We start from the raw sequence: 27,579 nt of genomic DNA, 5'->3' as shown, positions 1-27,579 counted from the left end.
AAGAATTGGAAATTAAGGGAATGCCCATCAACTGGGGAATGGTTAAACAAGTTGTAGTATATGAATGTAATGGAATACTATTGTACTATAAGAAATGAGGAGCAGATAGACTTCATAATAACCTGGAGAGACTTATATAAACTGATGCTGAGTAAGGAGAGCAGAACCAGGAGAACTTTGTACACAATTACAGACACATCGTATTTGTGACAACTAACTGATAGACTGGGCTCCTCTCAGCAATGCAAGGTTAGAAGACAACTCCAAAACACTCATGCTGGAAAAGGAGATCCACAACCAGAAAAAGAACTACAGAGTCTGAATGCAGATTGAAGTAAACTACTCTCTCTCTTTTATGTTTTGTTTTGTTTCATTCCCTCTTTCTCATCGTTCACTCTACTGCTTACAACCCTTCTTGACAACTTGACTAATGTTTAATGTGAAGGTATCTGTAGAACCTATATCTGACTGCATGCCGCCATGGAGAGGAGAAGGCAGGAGAAGGGGGGGAGAAAATGTGAACTCAAAAACTTGTGAAAATGAATGTTGTAAAATAATAGTAAATAAATAAAATTTTTTAAATAATTCCTTAAAAATTAAAACAGAGCAAATGGAAGCTAATGACTCCATGAAAAATTAAGAAGCAATTAAAACAAAACCAAAAGAATGAAAAAATAAAAGACAATATGACATATCTCACTGGAAAAACCAACGACCAAGAAAACAGATCCAGAAGAGGTAATTTAAAAATTACTAGACTACCTGAAAGCCAGGAGCAAAAAAAGATCCTAGACATCATCAGGTAAAACTGCCTTGATAATCTAGAACCAGAGGGTCAAATAGGAAATGAAAGGATCCACTGATTACCTCCTGAAAGAGATCCCAAAAGTAAAACTTCCAGGAATATTATAGTCAAATTCCAGAGCTCCCAGGTGAAAGAGAAAATATTTCAAGCAGCCAGAAAGAAGCAATTCAAGTAACATGGAACTCCACTCAGGATAACACAAGCTTCTACATGAAAGGATGAGAGGACTTGGAATGTGATATTTCAGAGCGCAAAGGAGCTAGGATTACAACCAAGAATTACCCAACAAAACTGAGCATAAAAATCCTTAGAGAGAAAACTAAATATTCAATGAGATAGAGGACTTTCAAGGATTCTTGACAAAAAGACCAGAGCTGAGTAGAAAATTTGACTTTCAAATACAAGACTCAAGAGAAGCATAAAAAAGGTAATTAAACAGGAAAGGGAAATCATAAGGGACTTAATAAGGCTAAACTGTTTACATTCCTACATGTGAAGATGATGTTTCTAAGACCTTTCTCATTGTCAGGGTAGTTAGAAGGAGTTTATACAGAGGCCAGAGGTTTCAGTTGAATACGGAGGGATATCTAAAAAATAAAATTAAAAGGTAAGTGAAGAATGTCCTAGAAGAAAGAGAAAGGAAGAGGTAGAATAGTGTAAATTATCTCACATAAAAGAGGCAAGAGGCAGAGCCAAGGCAGCAGAATAAAAACAGGAATTTGAGTGGGCTCCCACACCAAACACCTCCAATACCTGTAAAACCTGTAAAATATGACTCTAAACAAATTTTAGAGTTACAGAACACACAAAGTGACAGAGAGAAACAAATCTCCTGCTGGAGACAGCCTGGCAAGAGGACAGGAAGGGTCTATCGCACCAGGCTGGGAGCCAAGCACAATCCCATTGGAGCCACGTGGTCCAAGACCAGGGGCGGCCCTGACCAGTGGCATAGACTAGCTGGAGCAGACTTCAGGAGAGTGACTCACTGGGCAGCTGTGGCAGTTTCCAGACTTCTCAACCCATCAACACTAAAGAGAAAGTAAAAAGTCAGTGGGGAACCCTGCTGATCCAGGGTGAGAGTAGAGCACAGTCCAGGCCTTGCAGCCGTGCTCCCCCCCTTCCCCCCACAGAGGTAGCAGAGGCACAGTGGCTGCAGCTCCTGGCCACCTCCAGAGTTCCTGATCTACAGATTGTAGGGGGACTGAGCCACCATTCAGAAGGTAATCACTCTTGCTTTGACCTGCTTGGATATCAATTACAGTCTTGGGTGGTGGTCTTGGGCCAGTGTGCCAGAGCTTGGGGTGTCTGTAGAGAAGCTGTCCTCCTCAAACCTCTAACAATGGCTCTGACACAACTGCAAAAACCCCAGCAATTTGGGACACAACTCTCTCCACTCTGGAAGCAGACTTCTACTGTGGCAAAGAGCTCAAAAGTCAAGTAACTGGATATTACCCACAAGTCTGTTCTCTTCCTTTCTCATTCAGCCAGCCAAGATGCCAAAAGGGAAGAAGGCCAAGAAGAAAAAGATGGCTCTGGCTCCTGCTGTAGTAAAGAAGCAGGAGGCCAAGAAAGTGGTCAGTCTTTTGTTTGAGAAGCATCCTAAGAAACTTTGGCATTGGTCAAGACATCCAGCCCAAAAGGGACCTTCTGCGCTTTGTCCAATGGCCTCGGTACATCAGACTGCAGCATCAACAGTCTATCTTTTATAAGTGTTTGAAAGTTCCTCCAGCAATTAACCAGTTCACCCAGGCTTTGGATCGTCAGACAGCTACTCAACTGCTTAAACTGGCTCACAAGTATAGAACCAAAACAAAGCAAGACAAGAAGCAAAGGCTGCTGGCTTGGGCTGAACAAAAGGCTGCAAGCAAAGGAGATGTCCCACCTGTCCTCAGAGCAGGTGTTAACACTATTACTACCCTGGTAGAAAACAAGAAAGCACAGCTGACAGTGACTGCACATGACATGGACCCATTGAGCTAATGGTCTTCCTACCTGCCCTGTGCCGAAAAATGGGGGTTCCTTATTGTATTATCAAAGGTAAAGCAATACTAAGTAGCTTAGTTCACAGAAAGACCTACACAAACATTGCCTTCACACAGGTTAACCCTGAAGATAAGGGAGCCCCGGCCAAAATGGTGGAAGCCATCAAAACCAATTATAACGATATAGATATAATAAGATCCGTTGTCACTTGGGTGGCAATGTTCTGGGTCCAAATCAGTCCAAATCATATTGCCAAGCTGGAAAAAGCAAAAGCTAAGGAACTTGCAACCAAATTGGGTTAAATGTATATTTATAATATACATTTTAAAATAAAATTTTAAACAAAAAAAAAAGTCAAGTAACTGGCTGGCAAGATGAGCAATCAGGGGAAGCACTATCAGACCATAGAATCCTTTTTTGGGGACAAAAAGGATCAAAACATGGAACCAGAAGAAGACAACAAAGTCAAAACTCCTGCATCAAAAGCTTCCAAGAAAAACGTGAACTGGTTACAAGCCATGAAGGTGCTCAAGAAGGATTTTGAAAATCAAGTAAGCGGAGTAGAGGAAAAATTGGAAAGAGAAATGAGAATGTTGCAAGAAAATCATGAAAAGAGAGTCAACAGTCTTCTAAAGGAGACCCAAAAAAATACTGAAAAAAATAACAACTTAAAAAATGAACTAACATAAATGGCAAAGGAGGTCCAAAAATCCAATAAGGAGAAGAATGGCTTAAAAAGTCTAATTGGCCAGATGGAAAAAGAATTTCAAAAGCTCACTGAAGAGAATAATTCCTTCAAAATTAGACTGGAGCAAATGGAAGCTAATGACTTTATGAAAAATCAAGATACTATAAAACAGATCCAAACAAATGAAAAAATAGAAGGCAATGTCAATATCTCATTGGAAAAACCACTGACCTTGAAAACAGATCCAGGAGAGATAATTTAAAAATTATTGGACCACCTGAAAGCCATGATCAAATAAAGATCCCAGAAATTATCCTTCAGGAAATTCTCAAGGAAAATTGCCCTGATATTCCAGAACCAGAGGGCAAAAAAGAAACTGAAAGAATTCACCAATCACCTCTTGAAAAAGATCCCAAAAAGAAAACCCCTAGGAATATTGTAGTCAAATTCCAGAGTTCCCAGGTCAGGGAGAAAATATTACAAGCTGTCAGGAAGAAACAATTTGAATACTGTGGAAACACAATCAGGATAACATAAAACCTAGCAGCTTCTACACTAAGGGTCTGAAGGGCTTGGAATATGATATTCCGGAGGTCAAAGGAGCTAAGATTAAAACCAAGAATCACCTACCCAGCAAAACTGAGTATAATGCTTCAGGGGAAAATATTGTCATTCAATGAAATAAGAGGACTTTCAAGTATTCTTGATGAAAAAGCCAGAGCTGAGCAGAAAATCTGACTTTCAAATACAAGAAGCAAGAGAAGCATGAGAAGGTAAACAGGAAAAAGAAATCATAAGGAATTTATTAAAGTTCAACTATTTACATTCCAAGGAAAAACAATAATTGTCACTCATGAGACTTTCTGCAGTATGAGGATACTTGAAGGGAATATATATGTATATATGTACACATACATCTATATGTATGTATAGGAGGATGTATGTGTGTATAAATACATATGTGTATATATGTATGCGCACATGTATACATAGACAGAGGGTACAAGGTCAGTTGAATAGGAAGGGATTCTCTCTAAAAAATAGAGAGAAAGGAGGAGAGAAGAAAGGGAGAGATAGAATAGGGTAAATTATCTCATATAAAAGAGGCAAAAGAAAACTGTTACAATGGAGGGGAAGAGCAGGAAGGTAAAAGGGAACAGGTCAATCTTACTCTCACTGAATTTGGCTTAAGGAGGGAATAACATACAAACTAAATTGGGTATCTATAACACCAAGCATGAGCATTCTCCAAGGTTCTGCTTACAGCATCGTAAACTCCATTTATTCAATAACAAAAGGGAAAAACATTTACAGAAAATCAAAATACAGTATTCACCATGTGTAACTCAATCATTTAGTAAATCCTCAATTCAATCACAAAGTACAAAGATCAAAGCACTCCACCCCTGGATAATATATTCATTTAGTCAATCACAAAGTCTTCTCTCTTCTCAACTGGAGATTATTTTTCAATCATAAACAAAGAACATTCATTTGGTCAGTCACATAATATAAAGGTCAAAAGTTTTCCACCCCTGGATCACACCTAAATTACAGTATCATCAGTCATCACCAAGCATCCTCTCAAGGGGCAGTGGAAAGCACAAAGCCATCCACCCCTAGGTCACAACTACGTTACAATATCATCACAGCATTCAATACCCAAGGAGAGATCTTTTCTTCATCTTGACTGGAGGCAAGTTCTCAGCAGTTTCTGTTCCTGGGAAGAGAAGGATTAACAAAGCTACAATAACATTCATCCACATTGCCAGCATCCTTATCAATTCATTCTCTGCCTGTGAAATCAACCTAGACCCAACAACAAGGTCTGAGGCCTCTATCAACAAACAAATCTGACAAAGTAACATCAAAACAGACAAAGTAATGGCATCACAGTCATGCCTCCTCAGTTCTCAGTAGCTGCAGGTAGCCCTCAGAAGTCCTGGGCAACTCCAGCTGGTAGCGCTCTCTCTCTCTTCACGATGCTGCTCCCAAAAGATCTTTTGCCCTCTCTCCCCTTGGGCTTCTCCCTATACATAGCACCAACTCCTCCCTGTTTGGCCCCCTTTCATCACATCAGCAAGTCCATCCCACTGTGGGATTTTCACAAGCTCTGGGTCTTAACACTTAACCCGAAACCAAGTGCTAAGTACCTGTTAGCTTACCAATACAAGGGGATCTTCAAATTCCATTACCATTACAGTATCTTACCCTACAGGAAAACAGGGGGGAAGGGGATAAGAGGAGGGATGATAGAAGGGAGGGAAGATTGGGGAAAAAGGTAGTTAGAAGTAAACACTTTTGAAAAGGAACAGGGTAAAAGTAGAAAATAGAATAAGTAGGGGGCAGTGATAGGATGGAGGGAAATATAGTTAGTCTTTTACAACAGAACTACTGTGGAAACATTTTGCGTAACTACACATGTACAACCTATACTGAATTGCTTGTCTTAACAGTAGGGGTGGGTGAAGAGGGAAGAAGGGAAATAATCTGGAAATCAAAGTTTTAAAAACAAATGTTTAAAAAGATTGTTTTTTACATGCAACTGGGAAATAAGATATAGTCACAGGGGTACAGAAATCCATCTTGCCATACTAGAAAATTAGGGCAGGATGGGGGAGGATATAAGAGAGAACAGTTTGGGGGAAGGGGTATTCAGTATGCTTTCTATCTTGAGGTGGGGGGTAGGAGAAAGACAGGGAGAAAATTTGTAACTCAAAATCTTGTGGAAATTAATGTTTAAAATAAAAATAATTAAGTTTTTTTTTAAAGAGGCAAGAAAAAGCTTTTTCAGTGGAAGGAATGAGGAGAGAGGTAAGGAGGGAAGTGAGGGAGAGTGAGTGAACCTTACCTTCATCAAAATTGACTCAGAGGGAATATCATACCCACTCAATTGGGCATAGAAAACTGTCTTACCATACAGGAAAGCAGGAGTGGAAGGTGCTAAGAGGACGGAGGAGGAGGGGGATGATGGAAAGGGAGGCAGATTGGGGATGGAGGGGGTAGGTAATCAGAAGCAAAATACTTCTCAGGAGGGACAAGAGAGAGAGAGAAAAGAATGGGGGAGGAATAGGATAGAGGAAAATATAGTTAGCAATAGTAACGGAAAAAAATTTTGAAGCAAGTTTCTCAAATAAAGCCTCATTTCTCAATCACACAGAGAACTAAGTCAAATTCATATAAATAAGAGCCATTCCCCAATTGATAAATGATCAAAAGATATCAGTTTTCAGATGAAGTTCAAATTTTTATTTTACTATTTTTTTTTAAATACTCTCACTACTTATTGAAAAAAGGCAAACTAAAACAATTCTGAGGTATCTATTAGATTGGCTGATAGGACAGAAAAGGCAAATGACAAATGGTAGAGGAGATGTGGGGAAAATGAGACATTAATGCACTGTTGGTAGAGTTGTGAACTGATTCAACCATTCTGTAGAGTAATTTGGAACTATGCCCAAAGGACTATAAAACCATGCATACCCTTTGACCTAGCAATACCACTACTAGGTCTGTATCCCAAAAGAGATAAAAAACAAAAAATAAAAGTACCTATATGTACAAAAATATAGCAAAATATATTTTAAAATAGCAGCTCTTTTCTGGGGGCAAAAAATAAAAGATTGCAGGGATGCTCATTAATTGGGGAATGGTTGAGCAAGTTGTGATATGTGGTTAGGACGGAATACTATTATACTATAAGAAATGATGAGCAGGATGCTCTCTGAAAAACCTATAAAGACTTGCATGGGCTGATGGAAAGTGAAATGTACTGTGCACAAAGTAACAGCAATACTATATGATGATTACCTGTGAATGACTTAGCTAGTTTCAGCAACACAACAATACAAAACAACTTTGAAGAACTTAGGATGAAAATGCTGTCCATCCCCAGAGAAAGAACTGATGGTGTCTGAATATGAATTGAAGCATACTTTTATTTTAACATTATTTTTGAGTTTTTTTAATGTCTACATTTTCTTTCATAACATATTAGATATGTTTTATATGACTTACACATACATAACCTATATCAAATTGCTTGTCTTCTTGATGGGGGAGGGGTGGAAAGAAAGAGAATTTGGAACTCAAAGTTTTAAAAAGAAATGTTAAAAATTGTTTTTACATGTAACTGGGGAAAATAAAATACTAAATAAAAGCTGACCTAAATATTTGTATATATTTGTATATGTGTGTATATATATTTATGTGTATATAACACATATTTAAAGTTTATATATGTACATACACATAACATATATAAGTTAAAAACAATTTAGAGTGCCTTTGTTATTCCATCAAAAGCAAATTCTCACAAAAGGCACTGCTGTGAAAAGATGGCATCAAATATTGGTACATACAACTCAAATGTCAATCACACAAACATCAGTAATTACTACTGACTAAATAGACAAAAAAAGTAACTAGGTTATCATTTTAACCAGAAGTCAGATAAATTGTATCTAAACATGCCACATCTATACCACCAGAGGCCTGTATGGCTCAATGGAATGAATGCTGGATCTAGAGAGGACCTGGTTTCCTATCTCGGTTCTGCTACTTTAAGTGATCTTTAAGCAAGACATCTCATGTCTCTGCAATTCCCTCTGCAACTCCATTCCTCCATCTGTAAAGTCAAGGATTGGTCTCAATCTCTAAGGTTATTCCAGCTGTAAACCTATGGTACTGTAAATATTTTAAACAAAATGTAGCAATTGATCATTCCTTTTCTCTGCTGAATGGGACAGTAAATATCACTAAAATTCATCACCACATAAGTAGCATAAATTAAAATGTAAGTATATCACCTCACTTAACCTCAGTTATCCAAAACACAGCAAAGAACCTGGAAGTAAGCAAAAAAGGTCCCTAAGCAACAAATTTTATCAATGTGTTCATATCTGCGCCCCTATAGCTCCTATTCAACAGCCTATTTATTCTAAATTAAAACAATTCTAACAAATTTAACTAATTTTGCCAGACCAAAGTTGATTGATATCGATAAATTAAAATTAATAATTATTAATAAATTAGAAGAAATCCTGGAGAAAGGTACACACTGAAAATAGGGAAAAGTGGACAAGGAAGAAAAAAAGACTATGAAAACTCAGTTTACATAGTGCAGAAGGACACAACAGATAAGTGATGGTCTTGAAGTTATTAAGACCTAGATGGGAACTCCAACCAAATCACTTATTGACTAGGAATAAATCATCTAAACGTAGTACTGTTTCCTCATCTGTAAAATGGGGTTAATAACACCTACAGAATCTACCTCAAAGAGCTGTTTGAGCTCAAATGAGACAATTATGTAAAATGATTTTGAAACCTATAAAGTTTAGGTATTACTGTTAAAGGTAAATGGCCCAGCACCCTTCCGCAGCCCCAGAGAGTAAAAGCTACTACAGCAATTATCATAAGGAAGATTTAAATCACTAGGAAAAGGTTAAATTTTGTTCAGCATACTCTGTTTAAGAGGCAGGGATGAAAGTACCATATTTTGTAAAGATCATCAAAAACGGTTAAATTTTTTAAAAAGCCTCAGTGTTAAATGGGCGAAGTTTCATTTAGCCAGAAAGTTCACTTATGGGAACGCCAATTTATTACTTCCAAGGATCTAAGATTTCACTAATGCAGGGAATCCCTGTGTGGGGGTAGATCACAAGACCTCCATACCGAAACAAGCTCATGAGTTGCTCCAGGTAAAAAAAAAATCCTCTGCCCGGTGACCCACCTTCTGGGAACCTACTGGAACTGAAGTGGGGCCGATAATCAAGGCCTTTACAGAAAACAGGGGAAGGGGAGGTTTTTTAATATTGTGTCCAGATCGCTTCTTGCTCCCTGCCGGTGACTGTGGCTGTTTCACACAACTCAGCAGCCACGGCCACGCGGAGCAGTTCTGGGGCCCATTCATCCTCCCGTCCCCTTTATATGGCTGAGCCACTGTGGGGGGAGAAAAAGAGCAAACCTTCCCCCCTCCACAATGTGACCATGTTTTGGTCACGGGTGGCTGTCACGTAAAGGCCCCTCCTGCGCAACCCCACCCACCAAGTTTCCCAGAATCAGAGGAGTCTGCCCTCCCCTCCCCATTACGTGACCCACCCACCCCCACCGCCTCCGCCTCCACACCCCTTCAGGGACAAGAGGAGGGGCCGCGGGGCGCTGCAGGCGCAGGGACTCAGGCTCCGCCAGGCAGACCCCTCCCTGCGCCCCCGCCCCACGGCGGCCCCAGGCCTCGGCTGCAGCCGCGGGGAGGGCCCCGCGCCCCGGGGTGGGGGAGGTGCAGGAGCCTCCCTCCCAGGCACGCGCCTCCCCCTCCCCCTCCCGCGCCGTTACCTTCGCTCTTGCCCAGAATCCGGCAGCACAGGTTCTGCAGCAGAACGTTCGGGGACTTCTGGTCCGGAGTCGCCATCCTCGCGCCAGGGCTGGAGGGGGGCGGGGGAGGGAGAGGTGGCGGCTCGAGCCCACGGGGAGGGGGGGTGGACGGCCCCCCCCCCCGCCCCCGCCCTCTCCTCTTTCACCTGACTCCGGCCCCTTCTTCACCCGCGGCGCGCAGGGGGCTCCACAGCCGTGCTTGCCCTCACCCCTGGCAGGCTCACTCGCCTCTCCTCCCCCGCCCACCCACGCGGGTCTCCGGGCACCCTCCGCGGCCGGCCGCTCGCCTAACGGTTAGGGACAGCGCGTAACCGCGGCGCCATTTTAACAGAACCCGCCGAAACTACCGGCAACCCCCACAATGCTTAGCTCCCTCACACCGCGCCCCCCTCCTCCCAGGATCCTTGTGTGCAACTGCTTAAAGCCTCCGCCTCCCATCACCGTACAGCCTCCTCCCCGGCTCCTGCAGCCAGGTGGGCAAAGGTTCCGCCGGAGGAATCCTCTCAAGCTTTTCCCCCTCACACATTGGACAGAGAAGGGCCAGGGGGTGGCTCTCCCCTTCTGACATTTACTGGGATGAAGAAGCCAAGCCTTTTATAGTATTCTCATTTTTGCCTATGAGCCATTAATTTCAACCCTACACCTAGTGGCAACCGAAGATACAGTGCGTTGTTAAAATGACAGTTTAAAAAAAAAAACTCCCATCCCTTTATTGGTTAAGCCATAAAATAACGCGTGTGGAAGTAAACTTTAAAGAGCACCGAGTTAAACCCCCTCATTTGTTATAAGGAGAAACTATGACCCAGAGAGGTTAAATGACTTACCTAAGGGCACCCAGATAGCTAGCAGGGACAATTTTAAAGCCGCACCATGCTGCAGTTTGCAGGCCAGTCCTATGCATAGGCAAAGCAGGCTGCCCAGAGTGTATATTGAGCTTTCACCTATCCCAAAATATTTCCCCGATTAAACATCCACAATCCCTAAAATTCCTCTTTTAACATTCAACAGAGAGGAAGTGTACCATTGTGAATACAGTGCTGCCTTCTAGTCAGGCTGATTTAGTTTGTCTGACTCTGGGCAAGTAACTTAACTTTTCAATGTCCCTGGCTAATTCATTTAGATTAACATCTCTATTTCAAATAGCTTATCAGATTAGCCTTGGTAAACAACTTGCCCTTAAAATTGATTATACTGGGCGGCTAGGTGGCACAGTGAGTAAAGAGCACTGGGCCTCTAGTCGGGAGGACCTAAATTCGTTCTGGCCTCAGACACTTAACACAAAAAAACTAGCCGTATAACCTTGGGTAAGTTACTTAACCCCAATTCCCTCCAAAAGACAATAAATAAATAAATAAATAAATAAATAAATAAATAAATAAATAAATAAATGAATGAATGAATGAATGAATGAATGAATGAATGAATGAATGAATGAATGAATGGATGGATGAATGAATGAATGAATGAATAAATAAATAAATAGGTAAAATTATACAGATCATGTCACTTCCCCTACTCAAAAATCCTTCAGTGGTTCTTTATTGCCTTGCCTTGGCTACTTTGTATATATTCTAGGTACTTATGTGTACATGCTGTACTCTGATAGAATGTAATTTCTTTGAAGGAAAGGACTGTTTCCTTTTTTATTTTTGCATTCTCTTTGCAGAGTGGTTGACATGTAGTAGGCTCTTAATAAATGCCTGTTTGATTTATTAGTGTAGCATTCAAATACCTCTATGATGCCACCCCAATTCACCTTTAAATTCAATTCAGCAAATATTTATTAAAGTGTAAGTAGTGTACACAGTCAGTCAGTCAATAAATAAAGGCTAGCCATTGTGGCAGATACAAAATTTAAATATAATAAAATTCCTACTCTCATAGATTTTATGGTCTAGTAAGGAGCTAGGATACATCTTCAAATGACTAATAGAAAATGATACATAATAGGTTCATGAGAGGTATAAGCAAAATGTTATGTAAGGTCCAAAGGAAAAGCACTTTGGGAAAAGATCTATTTAAACTGAACTTTAAAAGATTTATAGGAATTCAAGGGTTGGACCATGAGGGTGGAATTCCCATCCCCCACCCCCAAATGATTATGTTCCCATAGAATGTTGTATATACTGCTCTCTCTTATGACACACCTCTTTTTACATTATATTATGGTTGAAAGGGCTATAAAGACATTAGATTATAGTTGCCAAGATATTTTATTATCCAACCTACTTGTTTCTCCTCATCAGAAATCTAATGGCTCTGCATTTTGGCAATCATGCAGCTCTGTCTCCTACTTGGTCTATGCCAGATTCTGATGTCATTTTAGGGAATTATAGACATCTACAATTAAATCTCTCAGTTCCTCACCAACAACTAGAAAATTCCCTTCTGCCCTTTGTGTATGCTTCATCTCTTCTGTCAGTACCATTACTTTAAAAAAAATTAGTGTAGTTTTTTTTTAAGCATACTCAAATACTTGAATAGATCTGTCAAGATATTAGGAGACACCCTGTTTTCCAGAGCTAAGACCCAGCAAGCAAGCTGTGTGGTAAGCTTGATATAACAACAATCCTTTGCACTCACCTTCTGAAACTAATGGTCCCTGAGCTCAGGCAAGCACCAACAGGCCCAAACATGAAGCCCTGCTATGAACACTTTTTGTCACCAGACAACCCTGACTCACTACTGTTTGATTCTTTGTCTAGCCACAAATATATAAATCAAGGTTCAGCCACTCTAAAGTGGGTCCCCCCAGTAGGGTCAGGTCCCTGGCATGTGTATCTAACCTGCCTCCTATCTTGCATGCCATTTCCCTCACTTCAAAATTAAACTTCATTTTTATTCCTGACTCTCCTATCTCTAGCCTGCTCTGTTCAGCTCTGGTCATCCACAGGTTAGAGGCCAGCTGGGTCCAGTTGGCAGATTTATAATCCCATCCATTAAGGAGCTGTTTGCGTCAATGCAGATCTCTATACATCTGTGCTTTCCTAGCTTGTTCACCTCTTGTATACATCTCTCAAAAGTTCGCTACATCCTCTCAATGTGGTAAGAGTACTAGTAGAACACTCTACCTGTCATCCCTCACTATTGCCATTTGATTAGTCTATCTTTTCTTGCTTTCACACAGTTCCTTACCAACATTGTTTATTCCTAGGCTTTAGAGTTCCTCATTGACTATTTGTTGTAGCCTGTACACAGATACGCTCTCTTCCTTGCCTTTTTTGTGATAACCACCTTTGGTTCTTTGGAGGCAGTGTGTACCATATCTCACTGCCATATAGCAGCATTAATAAAGGAATAAGATTGCAGAGATGGGCCTTTGATACCGTGAGAAACTTGGTGTCTGTAATAATAATGGAATTTAAAGATCCCCCTGTATTGGCTTGGTTTTCAGACTGAGTGTTGAAACCCAGAGCTTATGAATCCCACTTGTGAGATAGACTTGTTGACATGAAAAGAGAGGGCTGAACTGAGAGGAGCTGGTGGCATGGATTTAGAGAAGGCCCGAGCAGAGAGAAGCCCTGAGCATTGAGAGAGGCAGAAGAACTTTTGGGAGCAGCATTGTGGAGGCTGAGAGCCAGTAGGAACTGCCCAGGACTTTTGAGAGCTGCCACCTGGAGCTGCCAAGGACTGAGGAGACATGGCTGTGATGCTGGTACTTTGTCTGTCTGTTTTGATGTTGTTTTGCCAGATTCGTCAACTGGTGAAGGACAGTGCTGCTGTTGCAGAGGTCCTAGAATCTTGCTGTTGGTTCAGAAGCCCTAAAGAAGGATTTTCTTGTTGTATGTTTACAGAAATCCTGGAAGAGGGTCTTGCTGATGTTTTCAGGGGTCCTGAGACTGTTCTGCAGGCAGAGAATGAATTGATGAGGACACTGACAATGTATCTTGTGGCCTTGTTAAGCTTTGTCTCCCCAGGAACAGAGATGGCTGAGAACTTGCCTTGGGTCAAGATGAAGAAAAGACCTCCATTTGGGTATTAAATGCTGTGATGATATCTTAACTTTGCTGTAGCTCCGGGGTAGATGGCCTTTGTGCTCTCTACTTCCCCTTTTGAGAAGGTACATGGCAATAACTGATGATAATTGTAATTTAGTTGTGATCCAGGGGTGGGGAACTTGACTTTTTTGTGCTCTGTGACTGACCAAATGAATGTACTTTGTTTATAATTGGAAACTAATCTCCATTTGAGAAGAAGGACTTTGTGATTGACTAAATGAGTGGAGTAGTACTTGGAAATTATTGAAACATACTTGGTGAATGCTGTATTTTGATTTTCTTTTTTCTGTGAATGTTTTGCCTTAATTTTTCACTGAATAAAATGGAGAGTTACTATGATGGTATTCTGAACCTTGGAAGTTGCCTTTGCTTGGCATTGCAGGGTCAGGGCAGAAACTGCAATTTCCTGAAAGCAATCCAATCTTTTCTCCTTTTCAACTCTGAGTCAACTTATTGTCCTTCAATGCCATCAGTACCAGGTATACTCCTAGACAAGTTCTACAGGGTATTATCCAGATGCATGTTGAAAATCTTGGTAACAGACATTCTTCATCCACTTGGTCTTTCCTGTGTGTATAGACAAGATAAATCCTTTCGCATTTTTACAGATCTAATTTGAGGAGGCAGTATAATGCAATAAGTGCTAAACTTGGAGTCATAGTATCTGATCTCAAATCCTGGTTTGATCACTTAATCCCTTGATATCTCTAAGCCTCAATTTCCTCCTCTGTAAAATGAAGGGTTTGGAATAGATGACCTCTTAGTTCCTTTCCAGCTCTAGATCCATGATTTTACAAGTCTATGAATAACACAGCACTGACCATACATATACCAGACTAATCACTCATTCTACCACTTTAATCTTTGCAGAAACAAGAAAGGAAAGAACTTTAAAGTTCAGTTCTAGGAACCTTTCAGCTGGGAACTGAGCAAAGGGCAGTTCATTCTTGAACAGTTATAACCTCTCAAACTTGTCTGATGAATAAAGGAAGCATGGGTCATTTCAGCATTTCTAGAATATTGCATAAGCAGGTATGACTAAAGAAGTAACAATTGTCATTTTTACCTCTCATTTCCCCAACAAATCCAAGTCTCACCTTCTTCACATGAGATTGAGAATGTTCATCAATTTAAACTTGTGTCCCTTTAGGAATGGGACAAAGCTACTGGGTTTTCCTTATTGGAAAGAGTGCTGCCTAGGTCTCAACAACCTTCTAAAGATAAAGACATGGAGAGAGCAAGCCAGCTTCATTCTACCTTTCTAAATTTCTTTTGAGATTGGGGTACTGTATCTCACCCAGATTGAAAGTGCAGCAACAGTCTGATCCAGCTACAGATCACCACACAAACTTTGACCTGCATGGTTTCCATACTGGGTCAATTTGTCCATTCTTTGGCAACCGAGGGGACCCCAATCTCGATAGCTCACCATATTGATGCTAAACTTAGTGTGAACACTAAATCAGCTATAGTTCTACTTCAGTTCAGAATCCCAGCTAATCCAAGCAACAGAGATTGCAGGTGAGCACCACATTAGATTTCAAAACACCCACTCCCATATCTCTCACTTAAGTATGGTCCAACCATGAATTTGCTCATCACCTGTGGCATGTAGGGACAAGCCTATTATTTGACACTTTTCCCTATTAGAGAGTAAGGGCAAGTAACTTTGTGTCTTTGTTAAGTATCTTTACCTTTTTAGGCCTTAAGGCTGGTGCCTATTTTCAGTAATGGGATTTGCTCTTCTCTCCTCAATTTAGGCAAATTCAGCTTAGTTGCCTCAAAGAAAGAAAAGAAAAAGGCAAATAAAAAGAAAGGAGCAGTGCCCTCTTCTTTAAATCCCAAGACTCATTGGGAGGCGAACTGCTCTAGACCTAGTCGGATAGGGAGAAAATAAAAAGGATTGACTCACTGATAAAAGTCAACCTGGGACAGAAAACAGAATTGTTCAAGCAATCCAAGAAGGAAGTATCCTCACAGCCAAAATGTCTCTATTTATAGAGACTCTGGTGAAAAAAAAAAAAACAGATTTCAAAAGTCAGAGGCAATCTAGCCTAGAGGAATGAAAGAAATTTAGAGCAGTTTTAGGTCAGTAGCCTGGGATACCTGAGTTAAAGTGCAGCTTCAGACACTTACTAGCTGTGTGACCCTGGGTAAATCACTCACCTACCTTACAGGATTGTTGTGGGAATAAAATGAGTTAATATTTGTAAAAGGCTTAACACGGTATCTAGCACAGTGTCGGGTTGCTCAATCTTCATTTTCTTTTCTTTTCTTTTCTTTTTTTTGCTTTTTGGAGTGGAGAGGGCAGAGCACTTGGGTTAAGTGACTTGCCCAAGGTCACTTGGCTAGTACATGTTGTGTCTGATAATCAAATTTGAACTCAGGTCCTCCTGATTCCAGGACAGGTGCTCTATTCATTGTGCCACCTAGCCACCCCCATTCTTCCTTTTCAAAGAGAACCATTGACATCACAGGTGATATCTTGACTTGCATGCAAATTGGATTTAAGTGAGACAGAGTTGCTCAAAGTCCAGGGGCAAGACAAAAGTCAGGATAATTAGTGATGGCCAAGGATGCAGTGACCTTGGTAGCTTCAGTCACCTTCATGGCTCTTGGAACAAATTCCCTTTATCAGCCCATTCCATTGGGAAAAGTCTTCACCAGATTGGGGTAGACATCCTCCTAACTTAATGACGGGTTTGAGGCCTGTTAGTTACTCTCAATCTGGTTTAGCCAGTCTGCTGAAATGCTTTTACTGGGATGTAGCTGTTGTGTATGCTAAAGCTTCTTGGAGTCACAGGTGAGATTTGGGTAGGTGGACCCCAAAGGGGGATGGGCAGCCCTGAAAAGGGCTCAGCAAGCCTTCTCACCAGAGATGCCAGTCCTTCAATATCCCCATAGAGCCCTGACACTTAGTACGCACTATATAAGTGCTTATTCCCTTCCCCTTCCCCTTCCCCCTTTATCCCTGTCAGCTTTCCCATGAGTAACCAGAGAACTGGTCTCCTAGAGAGAAGAAATGAGCACCATCTGTTGGAAGAAAGAGGGACTGTTGTAGACAGTGGAAATTAGAGACACTAATGGAGAGAAGGCACATGTCACCTTCAATACACAAAAGAAAGCTGTAGTAGAATGCTGCAACACCAGTGGAAAACAATAAACAAATTAGAACTACATCTAATGAAAGATCAGGGCAGAGAAGACAAAGGGGCTTTGAAGGGCAGTACCAACATGGAGAAGTGAACCCCCCAGTAGAAGTTGGCATACTTTTTGTTCCTAATGACCATTTTCAGACTTTACCCTAACACCATTTCCCAGAAACCTCTCTTACTTTGAGATTCATTCCATCCAGCTATATCCAAATCTTTATTTCTATAATTTATTGCTCTGCTAGTGCATCACCCTGGCAGCACAGTTCATTAACTCCCTCACCTCCCATGGCTTATTGTTTCATGACTACTTCAGCCATTCTCATTACTACAAGGCAAAACTTTTAGTCCATGTTCAACTCTAACTCACTAGCCTCAGTAGCTGTTACAAGCCTTCTTTGTCCTCTCTATCTGTGTGTGTGTGTGTGTGTGTGTGTGTATGTTTTTCAGGAGGGCAATTGGGGCTAAGTGACTTGCCCAAAGTCACACAGCTAGTAAGTATGTCAAGTGTCTGAGGCTGGATTTGAACTCAGGTCCTCCTGACTCCAGGTCCGGTGCTCTATTCACTGCACCACCTAGCTTGTTTGGCCAGTGAGACAGATTGCTCATTGGATACAGCACTGGACCTGGAGTTAGAAAAGACCTGAGTTCAAATTCAGCCTTGAACACTCACTGGTTATGTGCCCTGGGCAAGTCACTTAACCACTTAAGCATTAACCCTATGGAGAAGAAAATGGCAAACCATTCCCATATCTTCACCAAGAAAACCTCATATGGGATCATAAAGAGTTGGACACAATTTCAAGACTGAACAACCACAAATGACTAGTGAAGAAGGCAGACACAATCTGGTAATTTATAGATACAAACAGCAACTAAGTAACTAAGATTAAGGGTGATTGCCCAGGGTCACAGAGCTAGTAAACGTCTGAAGTAAGACTTGAACTCAGAACTTCCTAACTCTAGGTCCAGAATTCTATCCATTAGGTCACATAGCTGATACTTGCTATCCTTGAGACTAAAAAGAAAGCCGAGAGTGTTATTGAACTCTTCAGGTTAAGGAGAATCCATATTCCCATCTAATTTTTATGGCCTTTATTTATCAACTTACTTGCAATTCTGCCTCTTCTGAGTGGGGGCCAGAATAGACTAAAACCTTAGATGATCTAAAGCAAGCCCAGAGTTCTCCCCTGGGGCTTCTGAGATTTTGTGGTGCTTCGTGTTCTCAGCAGTTTCTGTCTGTAATGACAAACCCGAGTAAAACCTTTGGTAGGCAGCAGGGATGACCATAAGCCATAAACTTCCTGAAGTCATCATTCATTATGCTACATTTGAAAAACTAATGCTTATGTGTTGTTGGGCTCTGGCTGCTACTGAATGGAGGACATAGGAACATACTTTGATCTTTCATCTTGTTGCCTACTGTTAGCTGGATAACGTAAGATGGATCCAGTAACAAGATGTGCAGGACAGAGAGGCTTCTGTTGTTAAAAAGAAATGTTGCAGGCAAGATTGCACTCACCTGGACACTTGAGATTTTAGTAGTGCCCTTCATGAACAAATTGTGATATTACCAGAAGATAAACCCTCTAGGCACTTGCCCCACTACAGACATCTAGGTAGAACACTGGATCTGGAGTCAGGAAGTTCTGAGTTCAAGTCCCAATTCGAGATGCTTGTTATTGGGACCCTGAGCTGGTCACTTAACCTCTCCCTCCTTCTGTTTCTTTAAATATAAAATGGAGATTAATAATAGCACCTACCTCACAGAATTGTTGTGAAGATCAAATAAGATAATATTTTTATTCTTATCTTATTTGATAATATTTGTAAAGCATTTAGCACAGCACCTGGCACAGGGTAAGCACTTAAAAAATGTTTGTTTCCTTCCTTCCTATGCTTTGTCTTCTCTGCTAGACCATTGGATGACTGCCTGTGATGATCTAGCTTTTGAGGAACATTGTTTTACTTGGTTTACTGCTGGTCCTGTCCATTATGAGAATAGGAAAGGCTGCTGGGCCTCAATGGCCATTGATCCAATAGCTAGGAACATCCTATGGAAAGTTTATAATAAGTCCTACTAGTGAGGCCAATCTGAAGGTTGTGTGACTGGTTTGTGAGGGTGCCTCAAAGAATAGAGAAAACAAAATTTTTATTTAAAATTGATTCCTGGGCAGTGGGTATGGATTTAACTGAGTGTTCTGGGACCAAGAGAAAAATAATTGGGCAAAAAAGGCTCTACACTTAACACTAGGAATAATGGAGAAATTTTACTGATGCCTACTACTGCATATGTCTGTTTGTAGGACATCTTAGTGTCCATCAGAGCCATTTTATGTCCTCTGTTAAAGTGAATAACTAGTTTGATACCTTGAAAAAGTCAGCAAAGATTGGGGAATAGGTCCATCATCAATGTGGACTTGAAGGACATGATGATATTTTGTAGTTTGTACAGGACCATATTATTCCCGTAACCAACAATCATTCCTCTATGCTTAATGATTCCCCTTCTGCTCATCAGTATGTCATGATGCCACATAATTTTCAACCTGCCTCTTATTGGCAAGTTGTTTGTATTTTCTTTCTTGTGTTGCAAGGTAAAAAGTTTGCCCTAGATTGCTGGGCCAGTTAATTATACTACTGGGGCTGCCATTATCAAGTCCCTTGCAGACCACATCTCTCTTCAGTGAATTTTTTTTTGAAGGGGGTAAGGCAGGGCAATTGGCATTAATTGCCCAAGGTCACGTGGCTAGTAAGTACTGAGTGTCTAAAGCTGGATTTGAACTCAGGTCCTCCTGACTCCAGGGCCAGTGTTTTATTCACTACGCCATCTAGCTGCCCCTCTTCAATGAATTTTTGTACAGCTTTTTTCATCTGGCCAATTCTGTTGTTAAGGAGTCTTTCTCAGAATTCAGTGGGTTTTATGCCTTTTTTACCATTTGGCCTATTCTATTTTGTTTCGTCTCCTCTAATGAGAGCAACCATGTTACTATAAAAAAAAGATCCAAGATCAGAACTATCACGACTTCATTCACTGTGTTTTCCATCCCCAGGCAACCGGTATCATGAAATGTTATAATGGACAACAGCTTCATCATCATACTCTTGATTACTGAAGTTGGGTATCATCTCCCATAGATGATGTCTTTGTAAAGTCAGCACTACCCCAAGAAGAAGGAGGTCTCTTTACTCCAAAGGCTCCTTGGGTGGAGTCTTTAAGAATCTTGCCTGAGCAGAATGAACCACGTTTGAATGTAGTTTCAGTTGCTCCTCTGTATTTCTTTCTTACTACATCTTCTTTGCAGAGTCAACTGAGCCTTAAGGTTTCTGCTCCTTCATGTGGTTCCATACAACCAACGAAAACAGTTCAAGCTCCCTTTAATTGACAGATTTCTTTTTCTCTGGGATAGTTTGGACAACTCCTTCCCAGAAAGGTTTAGGAGATCAAAGAATAAAAATTCAGGACTAGGAAAACACTGTACCCAGTACAAGCAATGTTGTATAATGATCAGCTGTGAATGAATTAGCTATTCTGAGCAATAAAATGATCAAAGACAATTCTGAAAGACTAATGACGAAAAATGCTATCAACCACCAGCAAAAGAACTGATAGTCTGAATGCAGATCACAGCATACTTTTTCAAAAACTTCATTTTTCTTGTTTGTTTTTTTAGTCTGTATTTTCTTCAACAACCTGACAAATATGGAAATACATTTTGCATGACTGCATGTGTATAACCTATATCAAATTGTTTGCCCTCAATGAGGGGGAAGAAGAGAATTTGGAACTCGAAATTAAAAAAAAATCAATGATAAAAATTTACATTTAATTGGAAAAAATATTTTTCTAAAAATTGTGGAGGAGGGGAATGAAACTTTTTTTGTAATAATGATGAATGGGAGTTCCCTTGAAATAAAGGGAATCCTTTGTTTAACTTGGTAGTAATTTTGATTCCTTGGCTAAAGATAAAGGGTTGTTATCATCCAATCCCTAGAAGGAGGGGTTGTCCTTCACTTGAGTTCTCAAAAGGGGCCAAAATTTGACACTATTCTCCTGACAGGGCTCCTAGAAAAGAAGTTTTGACGGAAATGGTTGGAATTATGTTCTTTTAATGTTTACTTCATGTTGAATTTTAATTGTATTTTATGCTACATTAATGTCTATGATATTTCAAACCTTGAATCTACTGGACTGACCTAACTTAGGCCTGACCTATAATATATTAATATCAACATACATATACATAGTGTATATATACATAAATTAATATACATATACAACTTGTATGTTATATGTAAATATGTATTTATATATATATATATACATATGTACATATATCTGTAGGGAGATCTTTGCTTATCAGTGTCTCAAATGTCTTTAGTATTTACTGGGAGAAAACTTAAGGAGAAACTGTGATAAGTCATTTGAAGGAGAAAAGTAAATTAGCCTCCTGTAGGAGTAGAGGAATAATGTTATTGGTTCATCATCTTTAAGGATGCTCCACCCCAGTTAATTAAACTTCAGCATAGATTGTACCTTCTGCTTATAAAACTATCCTCTCATATTAAGGATAGGAATACTTAAAAGGTATTTGGAATTTTAAAATAATTTTTTTTTAAAGCAATTGGGGTTAAGTAACTTGCTCAAGGTTACACGGCCAGGTGTTTCTGGGTGGGTGCTAAGTGTCTGAGCCTGGATTCAATCCCCAGGTCATACGGGGACTGGAGCCGGTGCTCTTACTGTCTGTGCTACCTGGCCACCCCTTTAAAGTAACTTTCACTTTTTTCTTTGGTATTGTGCACACCGACCTCAATTACTGATTTTATACACATGAATGAACTGATAGACCATTTCTTCCTCTAAATGTATGTTGTGTTGTCTTTGCAACTTTAGATTTTATATTACTTCTGCTTAATGAAGAAAAACATTTCCTCTTTGTAAGTTTTTTAAAGAGAATATAGTCACACAAATGAGTGAGCTAGTAACCTAGGAAGTATCAGCCTTGAAGTTTGTATACACCAGTGATATAACTTATCATTTTAGAGGGCTGTCTGAAATTCAGGTTAACTGCCTTGTTCATGGTTTGTAAATGTCAGAAGCAGAACTTGCTTTTTTTTTTTTTTTGCCTTTTGGAGGGCGATTGGGGTTAAGTAACTTGCCCAAGGTTACATGGCCAGTTTTTTTGTGTGGGTGTTAAGTGTCTGAAGCTGAAACCAAACTCAGGTCCTCCTGACTCTGGGCTGGCGCTTTACTCACTGCACCACCTAGCTGCCCCTAGAACTTGAATTCTTGACTCCCAAGTCCAACAACCCAAAATTTTTACTACACTAGTCTCTGCCTCTCAAGTTGCATATGGAAACCAAATCCCAAAGCCCATCGATATGGATGTCTTTCCTCATTGATGGAGTTCCAAGACTCTGGGACAAGTCAACATAATGGAGACTGCCAGCTCCTCTCATATCAGCTGCTTCCCAGAGTCTTTCCCTTCAGTAACCTCAAGTGGGGGTTTGCATCTTCCACTTTCTCTCTCAAGAGATGGAAACCAGAGTCACCAGAAGTGACTGCAGAGCTTGAAGTGACACAAGAGCTGAAAAAGCCTGAAGAGGCTCAAAAGCAGCTAAAGAGATTTGGAGGTCTTTGGGAATCAGGATATACACATATACACATTTATATATCGCTACATTTACAAATGTATTTTTATTTAATTATGTATTATAATATAAGGTTATAATTACATATTACATGTAATATTTTATAAATTATAATATATTGCTATATTATTAAATTATAAAATATTATATAATAATAGTCTATTGATATAGAATATTATATTAATATATAATGTCATGATATATTTGCATTATTGTGTGACATTATATAATAACATGTTACATAATAGCATGCTGCATGTTATAACATACACCTGTATATTATACACCCATTATATTATATGTGGAATTAAAATAACATAAATGCATATAATAAATATAAATAAACATAAATGCATATAAAATAACATAGTTCAAATTTATACCTGGTTCATGTTCTTAATGTAGGGTAGAAACATTTTTTTAAAATTTCTCGTCTATTGTTCATATTAACTCCAGTAGAACATAATAAAATTGATACTATTTGTGACTTTTCCTTCTATTACATTTCTCTTTAAAACTGCATTCTCATTTTTACTACATTTCTAACTTTTGTTTGGAATACTTTATTAAACATTTGGGGATATTTGATAACCCCAGTGGTTGATTAAATGATGAGAATATTAATAATACACATTGTTTGTTCTGAAATTTTTCCTCAAGAGAATAAAGAAGTTTTTGTATTATGTTTAAAACCTTCTTTAGACATACACAAACACAATATAGGAATTCCAGACAACTTTATTTGGTTTTTACTCACTTTACACAGCTTTGGGTTCACAAATACAATGAAACATAGCTGGGATTCAGTCTGGGTATTTGATTTCTCCTATTATCTCATCACCTGTAAGATCAGCTGCATTCACAGATGTGAAGGCCAAGATGAATTACCAAAATATCCTGAGAAACAGCCTACTGGCTCTATCAATCCTTTTATCCCTCTAATCTGATAAGAGGAATTAGAACCTCTTTGTTACCCAATGCTAGAGAAAATTCTGCTAGGCTAAATTCAATATTTAAAGGCCTAGTGACACCCATTCTTTAATTGGACTTAGAGTCAGGAGAGGTTGGTTCAAATCTCAGCTTTGACACTAATTAGTTATGTAACTGTTTTCAGACTCATTTAACCTATGTGACCTTAGGCAAGGAACCTAATCTCCCTGGGTCTCAGATTTCTCATCAATAAAATAAGAGAACTGAATGCGGCCTAAAGTCCTTGTTTTCTCCCTCTGTCTAGCACTTTTTCCCCTCTCCCAGAGGGAACAAAGAATAGAGACTGGACCTGTGATCTCATTTGCTTAGGGGTCTCCCAGGAAGAAACTCCTCTACCTATCCAGGTGGGTCCCAATCTCAGACACACAGATTATAACAGTTAGGACTAGACCTCATGTATTCTAACTCTGTCCAGTCTAGGCTATTTCTTAAATTTGAGACAACCAGTGAAATTGCCTTGAAGCAATTGTATAAGTGTTCAAGTCACACTTTACCCCCCCAAAAAAACCATTTTCTATACCCCCAATTCTCTGACTTTGCTCTGTTTTCAGATGTCTTTTCTAGTCTCCTAATTAAATTGGAAAAGATGGACCCACCATTATTTATATTTATTCTCACTGAGATACAATAGCACTGAATAAAATAAAATCCCTGAGCCAGAAAAAATTTGGAGGTGATCCAGGTCATCTCACTAACTGCTGGATGAAATGTCCTACAACATTCTAACAAGGCATAATCAAACCTCCATTTGAACACCTACAATGCCAAAAAGCTCACTTTTGGCTCTGAGCCCTACCAAATATGTACAGTATACCGAGCAAGTTTAACCAAGAGATACTGATAGCTATTCACTAGAAAGTCTCACACTCACCTTATATCCACACATATTCGTACGATATCCATTGTCCATACATAAACCAGGGAGGTAAAAGTGTTAAGTGTTATTCTTTCTATGGTAACCAGAGAGTTTGGAGCCTTCTATACTTCAGCTCCACCCATCCCTACAGGGCAGATGCCACTCATTGCTAAGTGTATGTTGATTTGGAGGTACACCAATTAGAAATCACCACCATACCTCCACCCAGCCCCTCTGAAGTAATGTTCAATGAGTGTCAGTTACACAACCTTAGCATAATGGAGTTATTTCCCAGCAGAAGCAGACACACATATTGGAATGTGAAATACATTTTTACTCTGTGTAGAGTCAATTAGTAAAAAAGCAATACTTAATACCAAGAGAATACAGTGCATAATAAAATACATAAAACATCTACTGTGCAGTTTTAAGTTTGCTGTTCTCTTAAATCCTGGTCCTCAGACCTTGGGTCAATCTGGATGCAGGAGCTATAAGTGACAAACAATTTGAGACCTCCATTGATGAGGCAAAGTATTGGAATAATTCAGTTCTCTTGGGATTTTGATTCATGCTTCCCATAGGACTGGTCATGTGGTGTGGACACAGAAACTCTGGAGCCAAAGTCTCAACTCATTCACAGAAAGGAGCACAAAACAGGATCTGGTGCAAACTAAAACTCAGGAGAGTTGGTGTCTCCCTGCCTCAGCTGTGTTGCCTCCACTGGTGGAACCTCTGACCTCTTTTAGCCACAGAGAGCCCATCACAGAGCAAAGTGGATGAAATTGACAGCCAACTTCAGCAAGGACCATCGCCATTGAAAGTCTTTGTGTCTTTCTTTTTCTCAATTGACTAAAATCTACCTTTTCTCTTTTCCAGAAAAGACACTTTGAAAAGACAAAGGAAAAAAGCTTTTTAATAAATGTGTATGGTCAAACAAAACAAATTTCTGTATTGGTTATGCTGCCTACCATCTCCCTCTCCACCGCACTGCAACTGTCTCAGTCTATACTTTGAGTTCATCACCTTTCTGGCAAGATGTAGGTACATATTTCATCATAATTCTTCTGGAATTGCATTTGTTCATTGCATTGCATTTGGTCAAGATCAGAGTTCTTAAGTCTTTCAAAGTTGTTTTTTGATGTATATGGGGACTTTATATTTATTGATAGCTTCCTTGGGGTATAAGCCCAGTAATAGACTCACTAGTTAAAAGGATACAAACATTTTAGTTACTTTATTCTTTGAATTCCAAGTTGCTTCCCAAAATGATCAAGTCATTTCACAGCTCCAACAACAATTAGTGTCTCTTATTCCCCAGACTCTCTAACATTGAATCTTGTCATTTTTGTCATCTTTGTCAATTTACAGGGTATAAGGTAAAACCTCAGGGTTGTTTTGATTTGTACTTCTCTTAATATTAGTGATTTAAGAGCATTCTTTCACGTGGTTGTTAATATTTTGCGATTCTTTTTTTGAGACCTGTTTGTTCATGTCTATTGATCACATATCTATTGGGGAATGGTTATTAGTCATATAGATATTATATGTGTATATATAATATCACTTATACTTGCACATTTATTAATTCTTTATATATATTGGATACCTATATATGACACTTATCAGAGAAATTTGATACCAAGATTTTTTTGCCATTCAACCACTTCCTTTCTTATTATTTTGTCCTTCCAAAAGCTATATATATACTAGAGTGGTTTGCCATTTTCTCCTCCAATTTATTTTCACAAATGATAAAACTAAGTGAAACAGGGTTAGGTGACTTGCCCAGGCTCAGCACTCTATCCAATGTTCCACTAGCCGCTTGCGCTCTCTCTCTCTCTCTCTCTCTCTCTCTGTATTTCTCAGGGAATCAATGCTATTTCTGCCAGTCTTATAAAACTTGCCCCTCAGTTTCTCCTTTTCAATTGTGCCTCACTCCCAGAACAATGTCAATTCCTGCAAGTGTGAGAGATAGCAAAGGGTTAAGTTTCCACAGGCCTGGAATGGGGAATGAAACTTAAAGGAAACAGCACTAGCCTTCTTCTCATTGGTTTTCCCCACCAAAATTTGGTGTGTAGATATGTACAAGGGTTGAAGGATGTTTCCTTCTGATTGGGTAGAAGGGTGAAATGAATAATTATGGTAACAACGGATTGAGATTGCTTTGGGACAATTAGTTTGAGATTATGAGCTCACCCCAGGGACCAATGGTGAGACAGGACAGGGGAGTGGACTGGGTTAGGATTAGGATAATAGAAACCTGCAAACTGATGCCCCTTGAGCAATGAGGGCTCTGCCCTTTCTCATGAGAAAGAATAAAGACCTTTTCTGATCTCCATCTCAGACTCTGATTTTGAAGTTTGAAGAAGGCAGTGGTTTCTATCCCACACTCTAGTGACAGACAAAAACTTGCCCCATGGTAGTACTTTGTTCAAGTCCCTTACTATGTAGCCCATAGTACTGATCTGTACCCTGATCTGTACCCTGCCCTCTTACCTTCTTTCCCTATTTGCCTCAAAATCTCCTCCATGGATCCATGTCCACTCACTCCTCCAGATGCTATGTACACCAAAGAGTACCAACCCCATCCCACTTCCTTCCCAGGTGGAACAAATGAACTTTAATCACCAAATCCCCCAGATAGCAACCAGCACAAGGTTGCCATATTCCTTCACAGATTGGAAGGATTTCAGAGCCTCCTGAAAGCAGGGACTGGTTTTTTTCTGTTTTCTTTTGCCTTCCTTTGTATCCCCAGTGTCTAGATCAGTGCCTTGAATATACTAGGTGCTTAATAAATGCTTATTGACTTGACTTGAAAACTTGGATGGGGGAAAATTGCATATTTATTTTCAGTGCCTTATTATTTCCTTTACATTCTCTTTTCTTCCTCTTGGCCCAGGGACATGAGATAAAACCATTCAGGATTGCTGATTGTTGCCTAGGATTCAGAGTATTCTCAGGGGTTCATGAGTATAAGAAGATGGAAAGAGTATGAAAAGAAGAGATCTAAAACAAAGAACAGTTTATTAACAGTAAAATAAGGATTCTGCAGAGATACATATATACATATGTGTGTATGT

At 39.7% G+C, this 27,579-nt stretch overlaps 1 protein-coding gene across 1 annotated transcript in view; it reads right to left on the bottom strand.

Annotated features, from left to right (window-relative positions):
• Window positions 1-9,969, bottom strand: part of TUBGCP3 (tubulin gamma complex component 3) — a 180,888-nt gene extending 170,919 nt beyond the window's left edge. The window contains exon 1 of the mRNA XM_069094097.1: window positions 9,813-9,969. Within this exon, the coding sequence (XP_068950198.1) occupies window positions 9,813-9,888 (76 nt within the window). The 5' untranslated portion in view covers window positions 9,889-9,969. The remainder of the gene's footprint in view (window positions 1-9,812) is intronic.
• Between the last annotated feature and the right edge of the window lie 17,610 nt (window positions 9,970-27,579).

Source organism: Petaurus breviceps, unplaced genomic scaffold (assembly GCF_028583685.1).
Source record: "Petaurus breviceps papuanus isolate PSGF00001 unplaced genomic scaffold, PetGlider_PUasm1.0 214, whole genome shotgun sequence".
Taxonomy (NCBI): domain Eukaryota; kingdom Metazoa; phylum Chordata; class Mammalia; order Diprotodontia; family Petauridae; genus Petaurus; species Petaurus breviceps.
Note: the sequence above shows the minus strand (reverse complement) of the source record. Positions and strands in the feature narration are given on the sequence as shown.